The 18,917-nt window shown below is 38.8% G+C and overlaps 1 protein-coding gene across 1 annotated transcript in view; it reads right to left on the bottom strand.

Annotated features, from left to right (window-relative positions):
• Nucleotides 1-18,917, bottom strand: part of TEX11 (testis expressed 11) — a gene marked incomplete at both ends in the record, with an annotated part of 301,635 nt that overhangs the window by 95,248 nt on the left and 187,470 nt on the right. Inside the window, one exon of the mRNA XM_081278131.1 lies at nt 6,171-6,273. Coding sequence (XP_081134257.1) covers nt 6,171-6,273 — 103 coding nt within the window. The remainder of the gene's footprint in view (nt 1-6,170; nt 6,274-18,917) is intronic.

The following is an 18,917-nucleotide window of genomic DNA, read 5'->3' as shown; positions in this document are numbered from 1 at the left end:
AATAAATGATGTCTTTATTTTATACAACAAAAGAAAGAATTCAGAAAGAGATCCATACAATGGCAATTCAATTAAGGAAACATTGCTTCTTTAAAAAATTATGCTGGAACAATTCAATAACTAAGTGTAAACAAATGAACTTCAATCCACACCTGGAATCAAATACAAATATTAACTCAAAATGGATCACAGTCCTAAAAATAAAAACCCTAAAACAAAATGTTGAAGAAAACATAGAAAATATTTTTGTGACCTTGGATTAAGCAAAGATTTCTTAGCTACAGCATCAAAAGGACAATCCATAGAAGAAGAAAAAAAAATAAATTAGACATTGTCAAACTTGCCAATTTCTTCTCATAAAAGAAAATATGCAGAAAGAAAAAAAGAAAAAAAATTGCAAAATACACAACTGATAATGAACTTGTGTACACCAGATATCAGCGAGATGGTGGCATAGGAATTGTTAGTACTTACTGCTCACAAAATACATGAATTTGAACAACTATGTATGTATGAATATACCTTCACAAGAGCTAAGGAAACCAAATAAGAGATCAGTCCACCTGGGTGAAGCATAAAAATAAGGTGCACTGAGGAGAATAAAAGAATACTTTTTAATTACCCTTATCACCCCTCCTCCAACCCCAGGCCAAACAACAGAGAGAGAAACCCTCTGCTTGAGGGAAAGAGAAAGAAGAGAGTGCAGACTCCAACAGTGGGGCACCAGTAATACTTAGCACCAGAGAGAGCCCCATACCTCCAGATTCCAAGCTGTATTCCATGTTCCTAGGTTCCAGATCTGCCCAAAGGACTTGGTCTTTAGGACTGTTCCATAGGCAGGAGCCCCTAGATGTCCATAATAGACTCAGTGTGAGGCCAGTCTTTTTGGCCCCAGGCTTTGGGACTGCCCTGGTACCACCACAGTCTTCACAAACTCAGGCTTTAGGCCAGTCCTATAGATTCAGTTTCTAGGTCCCCTCCTAGGACCAGGCTGGCCCCTGTGGTCCTGGGCCCTGGATTACCCCCAGGCTGGCCCTCACTGCCCCAGGCTTCAGGTCTGCCCAGCAGTAGAATAGCCCCACAGCCCCAGTCATTAAGCCAGTACCCAGATACCCAGACTCTAGGCTGGCCCCCATGGATATAAGGTTCTAGGCCCACACAGTATAAGGCCAGCCCTATCATTAGATTTGTACTTCTGGTCTAAAGAATCAGGCTCCAGGCCTGCCAAGTGCCAGGCTGGTCCTGTGGCCCAACCCTCCAAACCAGAACTTGTAGTATTACTTTTTTTTAAAAGAAAGAGTGAGAGAGAGAGGGAGAGAAAGAGAGAATTTTAATATTTATTTTTCAGTATTTGGCGGACACAACATCTTTGTCTGTATGTGGTGCTGAGGATCGAACCCGGGCCGCACGCATGCCAGGCGAGCGCGCTACCGCTTGAGCCACATCTCCAGCCCACTTGTAGTATTACTTTTCAAGCTGGCCCCTGCATCCCCATATTTTAGCAGACTTGGAATCTAAGGCCATTCCAGTAGATTTCAGAGTTGGGCTAGACCCCAGGGACCAAATTTCCAGGAATGTCCTTGTATAGTTAGATTACAGAACAACCTTTTCAGCTCCTGGACCCTATCTGACCCTCAGGGACCCAGTCTTCAGTCCAGCACCCATGCACCTATGCCTAGTGCAGATTCCAAAGACCCAAACTCTGGATGGGCTGACTGGTGAAAGACATTTCTAGACAAGTTAATCTGCAAATACTATAATAATTCCCTACTTCTTCAAATGTGCAGACACCAATGCAAGTCACAAATATCAAGAACAATCATAGGAACATTATATCACCCAGAAAATAAAATAAATAACCAGAAAAGGGCCCTAAGAAATGGAGATTTGTACTATGAATGGTGGCACATACCTGTAGTCCCAGAATTCAGGAGGCTAAAGTAGGAGGATCACTCAAACCCAAGAGTTGGAGACCAGTCTTGGTAAAATAATAAGACCACATTTCAAAAAGATGGATATTTGTTGACTGCCTAACAAATAATTCAAAATAATGGTTTTAAAGGAAGTTTAGTAAACTTCAAGATAATAGAGAAATAAAAAAATCAAAATTGGGAAAAATGGAGGATGCAAATAAGAAATATTCTGAGTCTCTTATTCTTCCACATGAACTTTAGAACTGTTTTTTTTTTCTTTTGGTTCTGGGGATTGAACCTGGGGCATTTTACACTGAGTTACATCCCAGCCCTTTTTTTAAAAAAAAAAATATTTTGAGACCGGGTCTTGCTAAGTTGTTTAGGGCCCTACTAAATTGCTGAGGCTGGCTTTGAACTTGCAGTCCTCCTATCTCAGCCTCCCAAGCTACTGGGATTACAGGCATGTGCCACTCTACCTGGCTAGATTGTTTTTTTCTAGTTCTGTGAAGAGTGTCACTGGTGTTAAAAAAACTGAGAGCTGAAAAATGCAATAAAGAGCATAAAATGGGCAAGTAGAAGAAAGATTATATAAACTTAAAAGACAGGTTATTTAATAACAGGTAGTCAGAGGAGAAAGAAAAAGGAATGGAAAGGAATAAAAAAAGCTTGTGGGACTTATGAGACATCATCAAAAGAACAAGTATTCACATATAGCAGTAGATGTTAAAGTGATAAAAGAGTTAGAAAACTTATTTAAAGAAATAGTCCCAGAAAACTCAATAAGTCTTGGTAATTATATAAATATCCAGGTAGAAAAGGTAAGAGATCTAGCCAAGAGTAGGTATACACAACTGTAATCCCAGCAACTTGGGAGGATTAGGCAGAAGAATTTCAAGTTAGAGGCCAGCTTCAGCAACTTAGTGAGGCTCTAAACAACTTAGTGAGACCCTGTCTCAAAATATAAAAAATAAAAAGGACTGGAGCAAGGGGCTGGGGTTGTGACTCAATGGTAGAGTGCTAGCCTAGCACTGGGTTCAATCCTCAGTACCACATAAAAATAAATAAAACAAAAAGTATTTTTTAAAAATTAAAAAAAAAAAAAAAACAGGGCTGGGGGCAGTGGCTTGGAGGCTGAAGCAGGAGGATTACGAATTCAAAGCCAGCTTAGCAATTTAGCGAAGCCCTAGGTAATTCAGTGAGACTCTAAATAAAATATAAAAAAGGGCTTAGGATGTAGCTCAGTGGTTAGGCATCCCTGGGTTTAATCTCTGTACAAAAACAAACCAACAAACAAAAAACTAGGCTTAGTAGCATGTGAGGCACTAAGAACTTAAGTTAAAATTTAGAGCATAAAAGTTTCTTCATTTCAGATCCCCTCATTCCCTTTATGGTGTTTATCTTTGTTATTTTTTGCCCTCATACCCAGAAACAATAGAGAACAGGGGTTAGCAGGAGATGACATAAAATGTAACTGAAATTGTGGGTATGTAAGGGAAAGAAAAGAAAAGGCAACACTTTTTATTTTTATGTTTGGTGATAGATTTTCAAATTTCTTGTTGGTTCTTTAAATGAGAGATATTAGAGCTTTTAAAAATTTTTGTTCTGCAAATTGACCAAATTATATTGTTATATTGTGTGCATGTACAAATATGTAACAAAGAATCCCACTATTGTGCATAATTATAATGCACCATTAAATGTTTTTAATTTCATGAAAAAGTAAAGTGTGACCATCATGTGAATCTTTTTTAAAATGTCAGTGTTACTTAAAAATCATCTATTATTAAATTGCCTTTGGTGCAAGATTAGGATACATACTCCATGAAATATATGTCAAAACTGAATAGTCGAAATTGATGTATATTTCTTTGTGACAGTTTAGTGAACATTATTTTGTGGTCTGAAAAAAAAGTTAACACATTAGTTGTTATCGATTTATACACTATAGTCAAAATATTACACTTGAGTAAATTTATTATAGTTTTGAGAAATACAGACTTACAAAATTTAATCTACTGTGTCTGAAGATTCTGTGCCCTATCATTGGCTTCATCATCTGACACTCCGTCCTCAGCACCACTCATATAAGATGTGTTAACCATTAGTTACGCAGTACTCTAAACCAACCATGCAACTTGGCTTATGGAAATATACTGACAATGTATGTGCTCTGAGAATACTAGACTTATAACTTATAGTGCATGAAAACACAAATGCTTATCCCTATGCCAATGGTGAGTACATTGCTGCTCTGTTTACCATTTATGTGGCCTGACAAACAGAATTATATCATATGATGATTACACGATGAAAAGTTATACAAGGTGTGATGATTAGGTGATAGTTATGTGGCAAAATGTGTTAAGACTACAACAAGACATAAACAGTCAAAAATCAAATTTCAGAGAGGATCCTGAAAGCAGCAACAGAAAAGAAGCACATAATATATAAGGGCGTGCCAATAAGGCTATCGGTATCTTCTCAGAAGAAATCTTACAGGCAAGGAAAGAGTGAGATCAAAAGTACAGATGTAGGGCTGGGGTTGTAGCTCACTGATAGAGCACTTGCCTAGCACATGTGAGGCATTGGTTCGATCCTCAGCACCACATAAAAAAATAAATAAATAAAATAAAGGTATATGTCCATATACAAAAAATAAATTAAAAAAGAAAGTACAGATAAAAAAAGGCTACCAAACAGGAATACTTTTTCTAACACAGCTCCCCTTGAGAAATGAAGGGAAGATAAAAACTTGCCTAGACAAACAAAAGCTAAAGGAGTTCATCAACACCAGACCTGTCTTACTAGAAATGCTGAAGGGAATTTTTTAAGCTGAAGGAAAAAAGTACTGATTAGTAACACAAAATCATATCAAAGGAAAAACTTACTAGCAAAAGTAAGTATGAAATCAAACTCAGAATACTCTTAGGGTGGGGCTGGGGTTGTAGCTCAGCGGTAGAGTACTCATCTAGCATGTGCAAGGCCCTGGGTTCGATCCTCAGCACCACATAAAAATAAATAAAGTAAAGGTAATGTGTCCAACTACAACTAAAAAATAAATATTAAAAAAAGAATACTCTTAGGTATGCATCTCACTTGTATCTTTAATATGAAGGTTAAAAAGAAATTCATTTAAGTAATAATAGATACAATATTTCAGAGGATACACAGTACAAAAAGATAAAAGTTATGATGTTCAAAACAAAAAAAAATGTATGAGCAGAACAGGTAGAAAAAGTATATCAATTTTTTAAAACACAATCAGTTAATGCAACTCATTATCAGCTTAAAATAAGCCTCATGACAGCCACAAAGACAAACTCTATAATTAATAAACAAAGAATAAAAAGTAATGAGAGAATACTGCCACAGAATATAACCTAATCCCAAGGGAAGCTAGGAAGATAGGAAAAAAACAAAAAGGAATTAAAGAAATGGTAGTATTAAATCCTTACATATCAAAAATTATCTTGCTTCTAGATGGAAAACGGGGGGGGGGGTCCCATAAATAGAAGAGAGATCAATGGAGGAGGGGAACGGAATTGAGAGGGAGGGAGAAGGGACAGGAAAATGACAGAATGGTGGTGTGAAACTGACCAAACTATCTTGTGTACAAATATAAATATACAACAGTGAATTTTACCTTCATGTACATCTATAATACACTACTAAAAAAACTATAAATAGAAGGAAGATCAGCAAAGTTGGGGATGGAGAATGGGGGAGGGAGGAGAAAGGGGAAGTATTGGAGACTGAAGTGGAACAAATTATATTCCACGTATGTATGATTATGTCAAAGTGAACCCCAATATTATGTATAATTATAATGCACTAATCAAAACATAAGTGAAAAGAGTCAAAATGTGCCCTGAAAACCTTCCTTCTCTGAGGACAATTCTTGGCTGATACAGGTTTTTACTCTAATTTTCATCCCCCACAGCTTTTAAAGCTTTTGGAATAGGTTAGTTCAACTGACAGAAAGCACAAAAAACATACAGTGACAAGACTTTTCCCCAATTCTTGTCCCACATCTGCCCACTTCAGATTCCCTCCATAGATATTCAGTGTTCTTTAACTTCTGCATGACCTTCCATGGTTTCTTTTTGCATTATTGTATTATTTTTCATAGGAAAGACAGAACATATATTTAATTCCATTATTTCAAAAATAATGTGGTTTTCTGTTATAGATTATTTATTCTTTGAGGATTTTCAATTCTTTGCATTATTAAATATAACTCCTAAATAATATTTATACCTCTGTCAGAGTTGCTTTCCAAGACTGCAATCTTGAACATATAAAATTGAGTGAAAACATTTGTAGGATCCCATCTTTCAGCTTCCATCACTGCCTCTTTGGCCTGAAATAAAGAAACATTGGATCTATTTTATAAAACCAATAAGGAAGTCCTTATCATATTTTACAAGTATCATTAAAACATTTAAAATGTCTAAGGAATACTCACAATGAAAAGATAGGAACTGCTCTCTTAAAAATGCTAAAGAAACAATGAATTCTGCTTCTGGAAATAGAGTGAGTTGGCCATGTCAGACCAACCCTCCTTTTAAAAACAACCAAAAATGTTGGATAACATATTTAAAATTATTTTTCAGAAATATACAAAAAACTGACAAGATAGTAAAGGAATTACCGAGCAAAGAAAAACTAAGGAAAAGTGAGGTCCCTCAGAAGTAAACAGAGAAGTGAAGCCACTTTTATCTGGTAGGCATTTGCAAATCTAGGCAAATGTTCTATAGCTTTGATGGATCTCATTAAGGTAGGAAGTAGACATCAAGACTCATGGGATCACACTCTTAGACTAGGCTAAATCAGAAGTAAACTTGTTCCCAATCATATCCACCCCCAGGGGGGACTGCAAAGAAGTTTACCTTGGTGCTGTATAGGAGGCGGTTCAGAACATAGGGGGAAATAATCTCTAGGTGTAACATAAGTATATTCATTTATTGATAGCCCCAAACTACATTACACAGAGGGTTAAAACATCTAAAGGTGCCTATTTAGGCTGGTCCCAAACCTATGGCTTTGTGCACGCTGTGCAAGCACTTTACCTCTGATCTATACCCCCAACCAATTTAATATTATTGAGCACTACAATGAAATGAGCTGGGCTGGGGTTGTGGCTCAGTGGCAGAGCACTTGCCTGGCATGTGTGAAACCCTGGGTTCAATCCTCAGCACCACATATAAATAAATAAAACAAAAGATCCATTGACAACTAAATTTTTTTAAAATAAAATTAATTAATTAATTAATTAAAGGTATTTATAAATGCTTCCCATATTTTACAAAAATATTTTAAAAAGAAGAAATGAGCTATTATAACATGAAAAGACAATAAGAATCTTAAATGAATACATTAAATACTGTCAAGAGAAAGAAACCAATCTGAAAAGGCTTCATACTGTATGATTCCAATTATGTAATACTCTGGAAAAGGCAAAACTACATGGATAGTTAAAAAAAAAATCAGTTGTTTTCAGGAGGTCAGTAGGAGGGAAAATGAATGAATAAGTGAAGTACAAGGGATTGAAACTATTCTGCATGATAACAAATATGTCAAATGTGTCGAAAGGACTCTGTACTTCTCACTCAAGTTTTCTGTAAACCTAAAACAACTCTAAAAGTAAACATCAATTTAAAAAAAATCAATAGCAAGAAAGGAGAGAAAAAGAGACAGAAATGACAAATAGAAGAATTAAATTAAGGGCTGGGGTTGTGGTTCAGTGCTAGAGTGTTTGCCTAGCAAGTGAGGCACTGGATTCAATCCCCAGCACCACATAAACAAATTAAATAACCAAAATAAAGGTATAAAGGTATTGTGTTCATCTACAACTAAAAAATATTTTTCAAAAAAGTATTAAATTAAAATGTGGACATAAACTCAATTATATCAATATATTAAATTTTTAAAAATTAAATGTCCAGTGGAAAAACAAAAATTCTCAAACTGGATTAAAAAATCTAAATATTAGATATTAAAAATATCTAACTATTTTCTGTTTATAAATAGCATGTCTAATATATAATGGTACAGAAAAAATCCAAACGGGTTCAAACTAAAAGGATTAAAGTAGATATACTGAGAAAATATTAACCAAAGAAAGCACGCACATGCACACACATATTTTTGCAGTGCTGGATTCGTGCATACTAGGCAAGCACTCTAACACTGAGCTACATCTTTAGCTTTAATGTGGACATAGTAATGTCAGATAAAAATGACTTTAAGGCAAAAATACAAGATATAAAAAGGCTCACTTTATGCCAATAAAACTTCAACAAATAGAAATATATTACAATTCTAATTTTGTATACACATAGAGCCTCTAATACATAAAGCAAAAACTATCAAATTAGATGATGAAATAGGCAAACTTATAATCTTTATAGGACATTTTAATACCTCATCTCAGTGCTTGACAAAGTATGCAAAATATAAGTTTGAGTACAGAATATTAAAATAAAATAAACATGAGGCTGGGGTTGTGGCTCAGAGGTAGAGTGCTATCCTCAGCACTACATAAAAATAATTAAAATAAAATAAAAGTATTGTGTCCAACTACAACTAAAAAATAAACATTTAAGAAAAATAAACAACAAACTGAATGTAAATTTATATGTGTGTGAATTTACATGTATGTACACACATCCCCCAAAACTGCAGAAAATACATTTCTTTTAAACATATGCAGATTATTTATGAAAATTGACCATATATCTTTCTACAAAACATATCTCAACCTATTTCAAAGTCTGAAATCAATTATAATGCAATTAAGCTAGAAATCAATTACTAAAAGCAATTACTAAATTGATGCCAAGAAAATCCTTGCATGTTTCAAAATTCAGAAATAAGATTTTTACATAATTAACAGGTCAAAGAAAATTATAAGGGAAATTGGAAAATATTTTGAATTGTATAATATAATTTTAATTGTATAATAAAATACTGAAAAATGAATAGGAGATATACTATGTATGCATGTGTGTAAGAGATTTATTCTGGGAACTGGCTCACATGATTATGGAGGTTGAGAAATCCCACAATATGCTATGTGCAAGCTAGAGTACCAGGAAAGCCAGTGGTATAATTAAGTTGGAGTCCATAGGCCTGAGAACTGAGTTCCTATGTCTGAGGGGTGGAAAAGATGGAGAAAGCAAATTCCTCCTTCTTTCATCTTTTGGTTCTCAGAACCTTGAATGAATTGGGTGATGTTCATCACATTGATAAGGGTGAATCTTCTTTACATAGTCTGATTTAAAAGCTAATCTCTACTAGAAACACCCTCACAGACACATGCAGAAATAATGTTTTTACCAGCTATCTGAGCATTGTTAATCCAGTCAAGTTGACACATAAAATTATCCATTACACAATATATTAAAATTTGTGGACTAGGCATGACAGATATCCAGGGAGGTTGGTAACATAGTAATTCTTTTCTTGACAGTGGTTATATAGGTTTGTTCACTTTCTGATAATTCAACAGGCTTTATACCGACAATATGTGTACTGTTTTACTCTGTAGATGCTATATATAAATAAAAAATTACTTAAAATATTGTGGCTATAGCTAAAGCAACAATTTTAAGAAAATGTATTAAATGTTACATGATAAATATTTTTAAGGTTATAAATTTAAAAGCTAAAAATTATCTTGAGAAATTATAAAAAAACTGCAAATTAAATCTAAAGAATGTATACAAAAGAAAACAATGAAGATACTAACAGAAGTTGCTGAAATATAAAGCAAACATACATAGAAAGGACCCACAAAGCCAAAACCTTGTTCTTACAAAAAACAAACTGGAAAAATCTCTGGTAAGACAAGCAAGGAATAAAAAAGAGAGAAGGGAAATTAAAGATATTAAGAGGGTATCTGAACAACTTTATGCCAATGAAGTTGAAAATTTAGACAACATAAATACAATCCTAGAAAATATAATTTACTAAGCTGAATAAACAAGAACTAGAAATATCTGAATAGTCCTGTAACTAATAATCTATGCTCGGTCACATCAGTGCACTAGTTCAAGTAAAACTGAATCCAATTCTTCTGATGACCTCCACAGGAATGATGGATTGCTGGATACTCTGACTAACCCTTTCCCTCCCCAGGGAGAAGTGAGGAACTAAGGTTATTTTGTCTATTTGCTTTATGCTGAACCAAGTGGGGGTAGGCATATCATGACTACAAACCAAAATCTCAATCTCTTTTTGCATTCGCCCCTACTTGGCTAGATTATGACAGACCCCATCAGTACTCTGAGATAGACAAGTGAAAAGCCAATCCCTTGGGAAAAGTCATGGTGTTGAATGACCGCACCAACACTTTTCTTTCTTAGGGAGAATGAGGCAACTGGGGGTTTGTGTGCTCACTCTATGCTGAGGCAGGGGGAGGAATTTGGTATCTACAAGCCCAAGCCACCATCTCAGTACTCTCGTGGCTGAATAGATTATGCTGGACCCTTCAAAACACTTAAGACTAAAGAGACAGATGCCAGTACTATGGGTAGCCCCAGAGACACAAAGATAGGCTCCTTCCTTCCAAGCAGAAGCTGAGAACTAGGATTTTTTTTTCAATACATTTATTTATTTATTTATTTATTTATTTATTTATTTATATGTGGTGCTGAGAATCAAATCCAGTACCTCACATATGCTAGGCAAGTGCTCTACCACTAAGCCACAACCCCAGCCCAGAACTAGGATTTTTATTTGTTCATTTTGTGTTAAAAAGGGCAGAAGAGCTATAGTGTCTACCAGTCAAAGTTGTCATCACCTTTCTCCTCCTAGCAGCTAGGCTGTGTTCATCCACTGAGAACTCTAATGCTGACAAGAAAGAAGTCATTCCTCCAGTGAACACTGTGGGAAAATTTGGGCTTCTACATGCATGGACCAACTTTTTCCCTCCCATTGCTGATGCTAGGAGTTAGAACATGTCGCGTCCCCCTTGCCCGCAAGGAAGACGCAACACCGGGAATCTTCTTCCAGTCGTTTATTCAGGTTCTCGAGATCTCTTACACTCTACTCTCTTCTTCATCTTCCTCTTCTTCATCTTCCTCTTCCCGAATGCTCCTACCAGCCTTAATAAAGCATCTCAAGCCCCAATGCGAAGCTGCCACGTGGAGCTTTCTCATAGGGTGTTAGAAAACCACGCACCAACTCTCCCAATTAAGGAGTTGTTTGTCACAAACCACAGTCGAGCCAGCGCCATCTTGTAATGGCGACCGCAGTTCGCAGAAACGGCTCACTACAGTTCCCCCTTTTGTTTTCTAAAAACAATACAGGCGAGAGTAGAGGTCCTATCCCACTGTGCATAAGTGGCTGCATAGTATGGCTCAGCCCCAAGGAGGCGCCTTCCCCAGATCTGAGACCATATCAGCCGACGCTTTTCTCGTGGGACGGGGCGTGGACGCGTCTAACCCGCATGCAATAGGACATGCTCTCCTTGAGGTCCACTTCAAGGATCACTCAAGTGCAGTGCCTTGCCTCGCATCCTGTATGGTGATGGACGAAGGGGGATAGCCGAGGCTGAACTGTGGCTGTTTAGAAACACAACGACAAACAAGTTGGTAACACCCTAAAAGAAAGGCACGGGTAATCTGTGCAAGCCAGACTTGAGGTGAAATGCCATTACTCATACTAAGCCTTCAACCAGGAACCTTATCAGACCCAAGCAGGTCAGGACGTTCCCACATGACCGTTGTTGGCTGAATATGAAAACAGACACCACAAATCTTTCAAGGCCTTGTGAGCTCCTTCAAGGTCTTGTGAGCTGGCCTCTTTGACATGCACAAAAATCAGGGCTGGATCCAAGCCCTGGGGGCCGGGGGGAATCCGTGCCAGCAGTTCCCCCCTTTTTGTTTGTTGCACGTCAAAGGGAATCAAGTAGCCCCTGTCTTAGGTCGTTCACTGCCCCTACACTGCTTACCCGTCTTTGGGGAGGCCCCATTCCCCTGTCTTAGGTTGCAGTGCGAGCGTGAAAGTTGCCCGTCTCTGGGTACTACAAGATCAGCTTGTTGTTGCCAAGGCGTTCAGTGGTATCTATTCAGCCAGTCATTATTGGGTCTTTAATTGGTTCCGGTTCAACAAGGCATAGAGTAAAAATAAAGAAGAAAAAGGGGGCAAAAGGAGGAAGGCATGAAGCAGGGATCATTGTAGAAAAATCATCTTCGAATTGGTCGGAGACAAACTTCAGCAAGATCATCCTTGGTCTGCAGGCGTTGATAATGGATCTGTATTGGCTTAGAAGTCAGAATGTTAATTTGGTCTTTAATAAATTGTGTCATTCTGTTACCTAGGCAGGGGCCTACAGCAGCTATAAGGAGGAGACCGAAAAGCGGTCCCATTACAGTGGATATCAAAGGAGTTAACCATGGGGTATTTTTAAACCACTGTTCAAACCATCCTTGTTGTGCTTCAAACTCCTTTTGTCTTTTAGCCAATCTTTCCGTGACCTTTTCCATAGTTTCACGGATTACCCCAGTATGATCTACATAAAAACAACACTGTTCCTTTAAGGCTACACATAGTCCTCCTTCCCTTAGGAATAATAAATCTAGTCCCCTCCTATTTTGTAACACAACTTCTGAGAGGGAGGTGAGGGACTTTTCCAAAGCAGTAATTGACTTAGCCATGGCTGTTAAATCTTATAGCTGGGTAGAGAATAACATTTAAGATCTACAGTGGTATTAGAGGATAATTTAGACAGTATTACTACCCCTTCATAATAGGGCGGCCTGGAGGTCAAGCATAGCCAGCAATCTTGGGTCCTGTTAGGACTAGTGGCATTGAGAGCGAAAAAGGCTCCTTGGATCAAATCAAAAAGACGATCTCCAGTTCCAGGGTGTATGGGCCCAGGGGCACAATCAAAGGTTTGATAGCCCACAGTTATTGTTTGACCGCTGGGGGAAGATATTACTGCTGGGACTATAGGCTGTTTGGGTCCAGATGGGGCCTTTTGATCTCCGAGCACCTGATTGGGTCCTATTAAACTTCCAGTAGGCTGTTCTGTGGTCAATTTAAGCCGAAAAAGCAGGCCAGGATTGTACTGTCCGGGGGTGTAAATACCCAGCCCCCAGAGATATCCTTAAGTCCAATCTGGCTGCTGTTTTCCATTGGAAGTAAACTGAATAGTAATATCTGATTCTCCCTCTATTGTTTACCAGAAATGGGTAACATCATTTTGCCAGACATCATTGGTGTGTAAGCCTCTAGGATTAACACTTAGACTAGGGGAATGAATGAATGGAGCACACACTGGGCATAAGGAAACAATTTGTAGAGCCTGATCACGTAAGCACCCCGCACAGAAGCGTAAGGATTGTGCATTTAGATGGAATTTAGCATGGAGCTAAGGAGTTGATCCGTTTGTAATTGTTCCATGATAGTAGATTGTCTGCCAATATAAGGGGCTGTTTCAACAACTGAGGCTAATTTAGCAACATAGAGACTATCAGTATACACATTAAGTGGGATGGAATTGTATAGTTTAAGGGCCATAATTAGAGCCTCAACTTCTGATATTTGGGCAGACAGTCTAGGAACAGGGTGTCGAATTACTTGAGACCCATCAAAAACAACAGCAAACCCCCCTCTTGCTCCGTCTGTATAAACAGTCTGAGCTCCCGGGATAGATTCCCCTTTAATAATTTTAGGAGAAATAATAGGACATTTTTTAAGGTCTTCTAGAAGTTTATGTCGGGGAGAGTGATTATCAATTTGACCTTTGAAATTACAAGGGAAGAGACACCAAAGATCATGTTCTTATCATATCCTGGGTATAAGGTTGAATGAGAATGTCAAAAGTCTTTCCAAACAGTGCATCACCCAAATATTTGGCCTTCCAGATCAGATTCATCACCAGTTCATAAAAGGGAGTTATTACCCGAGAGTTAGAAGCAGGTAAATGGACCCAATAGATGGGACCTATTTGTCAAAACACTGTAGTAGGAGTTAATTTTGATGGCAGGATTATAAATGATAGGGGCATAGAGTAGTTTATCTGGGTAACCTGCGTGTCTTGTAGGGCCTTCTCTATTAGTCTTAATGATTGTAGAGCCTCAGGTGTGGGATTCTCTTGTAGGGCCTTCTCTATCAGTCTTAATGATTGTAGAGCCTCAGGTGTGGGATTCTCTTGTAGGGCCTTCTCTATCAGTCTTAATGATTGTAGAGCCTCAGGTGTGGGATTCTCTTGTAGGGCCCTCTCTATCAGTCTTAATGATTGTAGAGCCTCAGGTGTGGGATTCCTGGCTGAGCTGGGGGAAGGGTCTCCTTGGAGGAGATCATACAGAGGCTTAAGTTCCTGGAAAGAGAGGAGTTGGCACTGTTGTCAAAGTTATAAACATACCTCTTAAGAGAGGGGGAAAGGGAGAAACCTTTAGCAACTTGACGTTTCTCCCAAGAATGATCCTGACAAGGCGTAAATGTTGGGGGGAAACCAAGATTAGGGGTACAGTAAGGAGAGGCCTTAAAATGAGTGGCATTATAAAGACTATTAGAAGAAGGAGGCACTGGGATTAGTACTTCGGAGATAATAGCCAAGGTAGTTATGTTTAAAGCAGAGCTATTTACGGGGGTTCCTGAGCCTGATTGTTCCCCTGAGGCTACTTAGCTCAATACAGCACTGAGAATGCTCCCTGAGACCTGACTGGACCGCAATGGGTCCTTCCAGTTAATCAAATTCTTGGTCTTAAGGCTAATACAATGAGCGTTCCCGAAGCCAAAACAAGAAACTCCTGTGAGATTAACTTGAGATTGATTAAAAATGCTTTCCACCTGAGTTAGTGTGAAGGCGGCATCCACTCCATGAGTGCGCACAGACTCTGCCAGGGTCTTCAATTTATCATCTTATGAGTTTAACATAGAAACCTGTGGAATCAAATTTTGTCTGAAAAAGATATCTTCCGTTAGCATTTACAGGTAGGCATTTTTAAAAATACAGTTTCTGAGTAGCTCCGGTAGAAATCTGAAACGCAACAGTACAGGTTAGTGGCTGGAAGGCGGGACTAGAAGTCCTGTCTGAGTGACTGTGGAAGAACCAATCGGTAGCCCCCAAGAGTGTGGGAGGTGGGACCAGGAAGCCGCTCTTCCGCCAGGCAGCCCATGGTTACCATGGTGATGCAAGCAACACGGAGTCCGTCGCTCACCCTCAGGGCAAAAGTTCCCCAAGATTTCCTAGCCGACCGCACCTTGCCTGATTTTGTTTGCATTTTTCCCCGCCTGGCCAAGCTCTTACTGCGGCAGCAGCCTGCTCTGTTTCTGGACCATCCCCGCACACTCCGGCTTCCGGGCCGGGGCGGGCTCCTGTTCCCTTTTCCCGGCTGCAGTGGGCGTCCCTGGGCATAGATCCCAGGGTCATAATTAATCTGCTGCTGCGGCACCCATGGCACAGCAACAGAAGGAACACAGAAAACGAAAGACACAGACGACAAAAAAAGAACACAGAAAACAAAAGTGAAAGTACACATAGCAGCTGCAATAAAATATGAGGCCTACGGGGTCCCGCTCTCGGGGACGAGGGGTCCGCTCAGGGACGAGGGGTCCGCTCAGGGACGAGGGGTCCGCTCAGGGACGAGGGGTCCGCTCAGGGACGAGGGGTCCGCTCAGGGACGAGGGGTCCGCTCACGGACGAGGGGTCCGCTCAGGGACGAGGGGTCCGCTCAGGGACGAGGGGTCCGCTCACGGGACGAGGGGTCCGCTCAGGGACGAGGGGTCCACTCACGGGACGATTGGTGCACCACTCCTGACGACTGAAAGTTCTGATTTTCCCGGGTTTCGGCACCATTTGTCGCGTCCCCCTTGCCCGCAAGGAAGACGCAACACCGGGAATCTTCTTCCAGTCGTTTATTCAGGTTCTCGAGATCTCTTACACTCTACTCTCTTCTTCATCTTCCTCTTCTTCATCTTCCTCTTCCCGAATGCTCCTACCAGCCTTAATAAAGCATCTCAAGCCCCAATGCGAAGCTGCCACGTGGAGCTTTCTCATAGGGTGTTAGAAAACCACGCACCAACTCTCCCAATTAAGGAGTTGTTTGTCACAAACCACAGTCGAGCCAGCGCCATCTTGTAATGGCGACCGCAGTTCGCAGAAACGGCTCACTACAAGAACATATCTTCCTGATCATATGGCACTGTGCCAGGGGTAGGGATTCTGGTAGAAAGGGTTTCCTGAATATCCCTATTAGCTTTGTCAAGTCTGGTTTTGCATTTTCCCAGAACACAGGAGCCTTTTCATCAGATGCTGAGTTTCTCAAAAGAGGAATTTGTCCATGAATGGTTGAATCAGTGTGTTTGTTGGGGAAAGGAGTGTTCTACTCTATCATCTTGTTGACATCACTTCCCAAACAGTTTCACATTTTAGGAGAGAAATAGTTCCAAGTTTTCCAAACTTTTCTAGACAATACAAAAAGAAAGTGACAGTCTACAATTTATTTTATGAAGTCAACATAACCTTATAAGAAAATCCAACAAAGAAAAAATGGAAAAGAAAAATTAGAAATTAATTTTACTCATGAGAACAGATGTAAATATCCTCAATAAAACATTAACAAAACATACCAAGTAAAATAGGAAAATATTTTCCCCCCAGGAATACAAGGTTGGTATAAAGCCTCCCCAAAATGAATCAATATAATTCAACATATTAAAGGAGAAAAAAAATCACACAATCACCTCAACAAGAGAGAGAGAAGGTGGGCAAGGAGAAGGAGAAGCAGGCAACTGTGGGTTTGTGTGCTCACTCTATGCTGAGGCAGGGGGAGGAACTTGGTATCTACAAGCCCAAGCCACCATCTCAGTACTCTCCTGGCTGAATAGATTATGCAGGACCCTTCAAAACTCTAAAGAGACAGATGCCAGTACTATGGGCAGCCCCAGAGACACAAAGATAGGCTCTTCCTTCCAAGCAGAGAGAGAGAGGGAGAGGGAGAGGGAGAAAGGGGGAGAGAGAGAAAGGGGAAGAGGAAGAAAGGGGAAGAGGGAGAAGGAGAAAGGGGGAGAGGGAGAGGGAGAAAGGGGGAGAGGGGGAGAGAAATCTCTTAAAATATGAACCATGGAGAAGGACTTCCTGAACCAGATGGAACTATATCTGTACTGGGGTAAGTAATGTCCTCCCAAAATTCATGCCAGCATGTAACCTCCAAATGGGACCCAACTTAGAAATCATTTTTGTAGATATGATCAAGATAATATGAGGTCATTTTGGTAAGATGGGCCTTAATCCAACAACTTGATATCCTCTTAAGAAGGGGAAAATTTGGACATAGAAAGAAATAAGAGGAAACTATGTGAAGACAGAAGACAAAGAAGTACAGTCATGTCATGATAAGCAGAAATTGGAGTGATGAATCTATAAGCCAAAAGAAATAAAGGATTATAGGCAAACATTAGAAATTAGGAAGAGGCAATATAGGGTCTGCCTTCAGAGCCTTCAGAGAAAGCAGGGCCTTATCAACACCTTGATCTTGGACTTGTAAGCTCCAAGAAATATAAGAGAATATATTTTTATTGTGTTAAGCCACCCAGCCTGTGGCACTTTTTTTACAGAAACCCTAGGATACTAATAAAAAACAAAAACACCGTAAAGGAAACATCATACTTACTGGTAATTTACAGTAACTTTTCCTTTTTTGTTTCTCTTTTGGTACTAGAGATTGAAACTAGGGGTGCTTGACTACTGAGCCACATCCCTAGTCCATTTTATTTTTTATTTTGAGACAAGTTCTCTCTAAGCTGCTTAGGGTTTCACTAAGTTGCTGAGGCTGGTCTTGAATTTGTGATCCTTCTGCCTCAGCCTCCCAAATTGCAGGGATTACAGATGTGCACCACCACACCTGGCAAGTTGCCTTATTTTTAAACATGGCTAAACCAAATGAAAAACAAAAATGAAAAAACAAAAAAGGATTTCTGCAAAGTTTATAATATTTTCCAAAACTCCACCTCATTATAAAAGTTAAGGAAAATAATTTCATACTAAAATGAGAAATAGTAAAGCATCAATATAAATACTCTAAAATTTCTTTTAAGAAAAAAAGAGAGTAAGCAACAGGAAAACATCCCTATAGAAAAAGAAAGCATGTCAGACAAATATGCCTACAAAACAGGTTAAATCTCTAACAAACTATTTCAAAATAAGCTAAATGACATTAAGTAAATGATACCAGATATGAAAGCTCAAAATAAATCAGAATTAGGAAAAAAACTAAGAAATAAGATGCTAAAACTAAGGAAACTATTAGAAAGAAAAGAAATAATTCATATCAGAGATAAAGACTAACAAGAAAGAACTCAAAAATAAATAAAATACAGCCAAAAGTACCACAATAGATATATTTTTATTGTTTTAAGCTACCCAGTCTATGGCATTTTTTTACAGAAGGCAAATAGAAGGCAAAAAGAAAAAAAATTAAAATTAAGAAGAAATGAAGATAATGTAGGTTTTACTCCATCAAAGACAGACATGATGTCAGGTGCAGTGGTGTAAGCCTATAATTCCAATGGCTCAGGAGGCTGAGGCAGGAGGATCACGAGTTCAAAGCCAGCCTCAGCAATGGCGAAGTGCTAAGCAACTCAGTGAGACCCTGTCCCTAAATAAAATACAAAATAGGGCTGGGGATGTGGCTCAGTGGCCAAGTGCCCCTGAATTCAATCCCTGGTACCCCCTCCAAAAAAATAAAACACAAAAAAGAAATGAAGATACCTAAAGTGATCTACTGATTCAATGCATCTATATGAAAATCCCAAGGCCTTTTTTCCCCCTAAAAAAGCCAATGCTAAACTTCATGTGAAATATCAAGGGACCCAAAGTAACCAAGAACAATCTTAAAAAGAACAAAGTTTTAATACATCTGCTGTTTTAGATAGTTACAAATCCATAGTAATACAAACAGTATATTACTGGATAAGAACAGACATATAAAGCAATGGAATATAATAAAGAACCCAGAAGTAAACCCTTATATATGGTGAAATAATTTTCAA

Source organism: Spermophilus citellus (genome assembly GCF_964194105.1).
Source record: "Spermophilus citellus genome assembly, chromosome: X".
NCBI lineage: Eukaryota > Metazoa > Chordata > Mammalia > Rodentia > Sciuridae > Spermophilus > Spermophilus citellus.
This window is presented reverse-complemented; position numbering and strand designations above follow the sequence as displayed.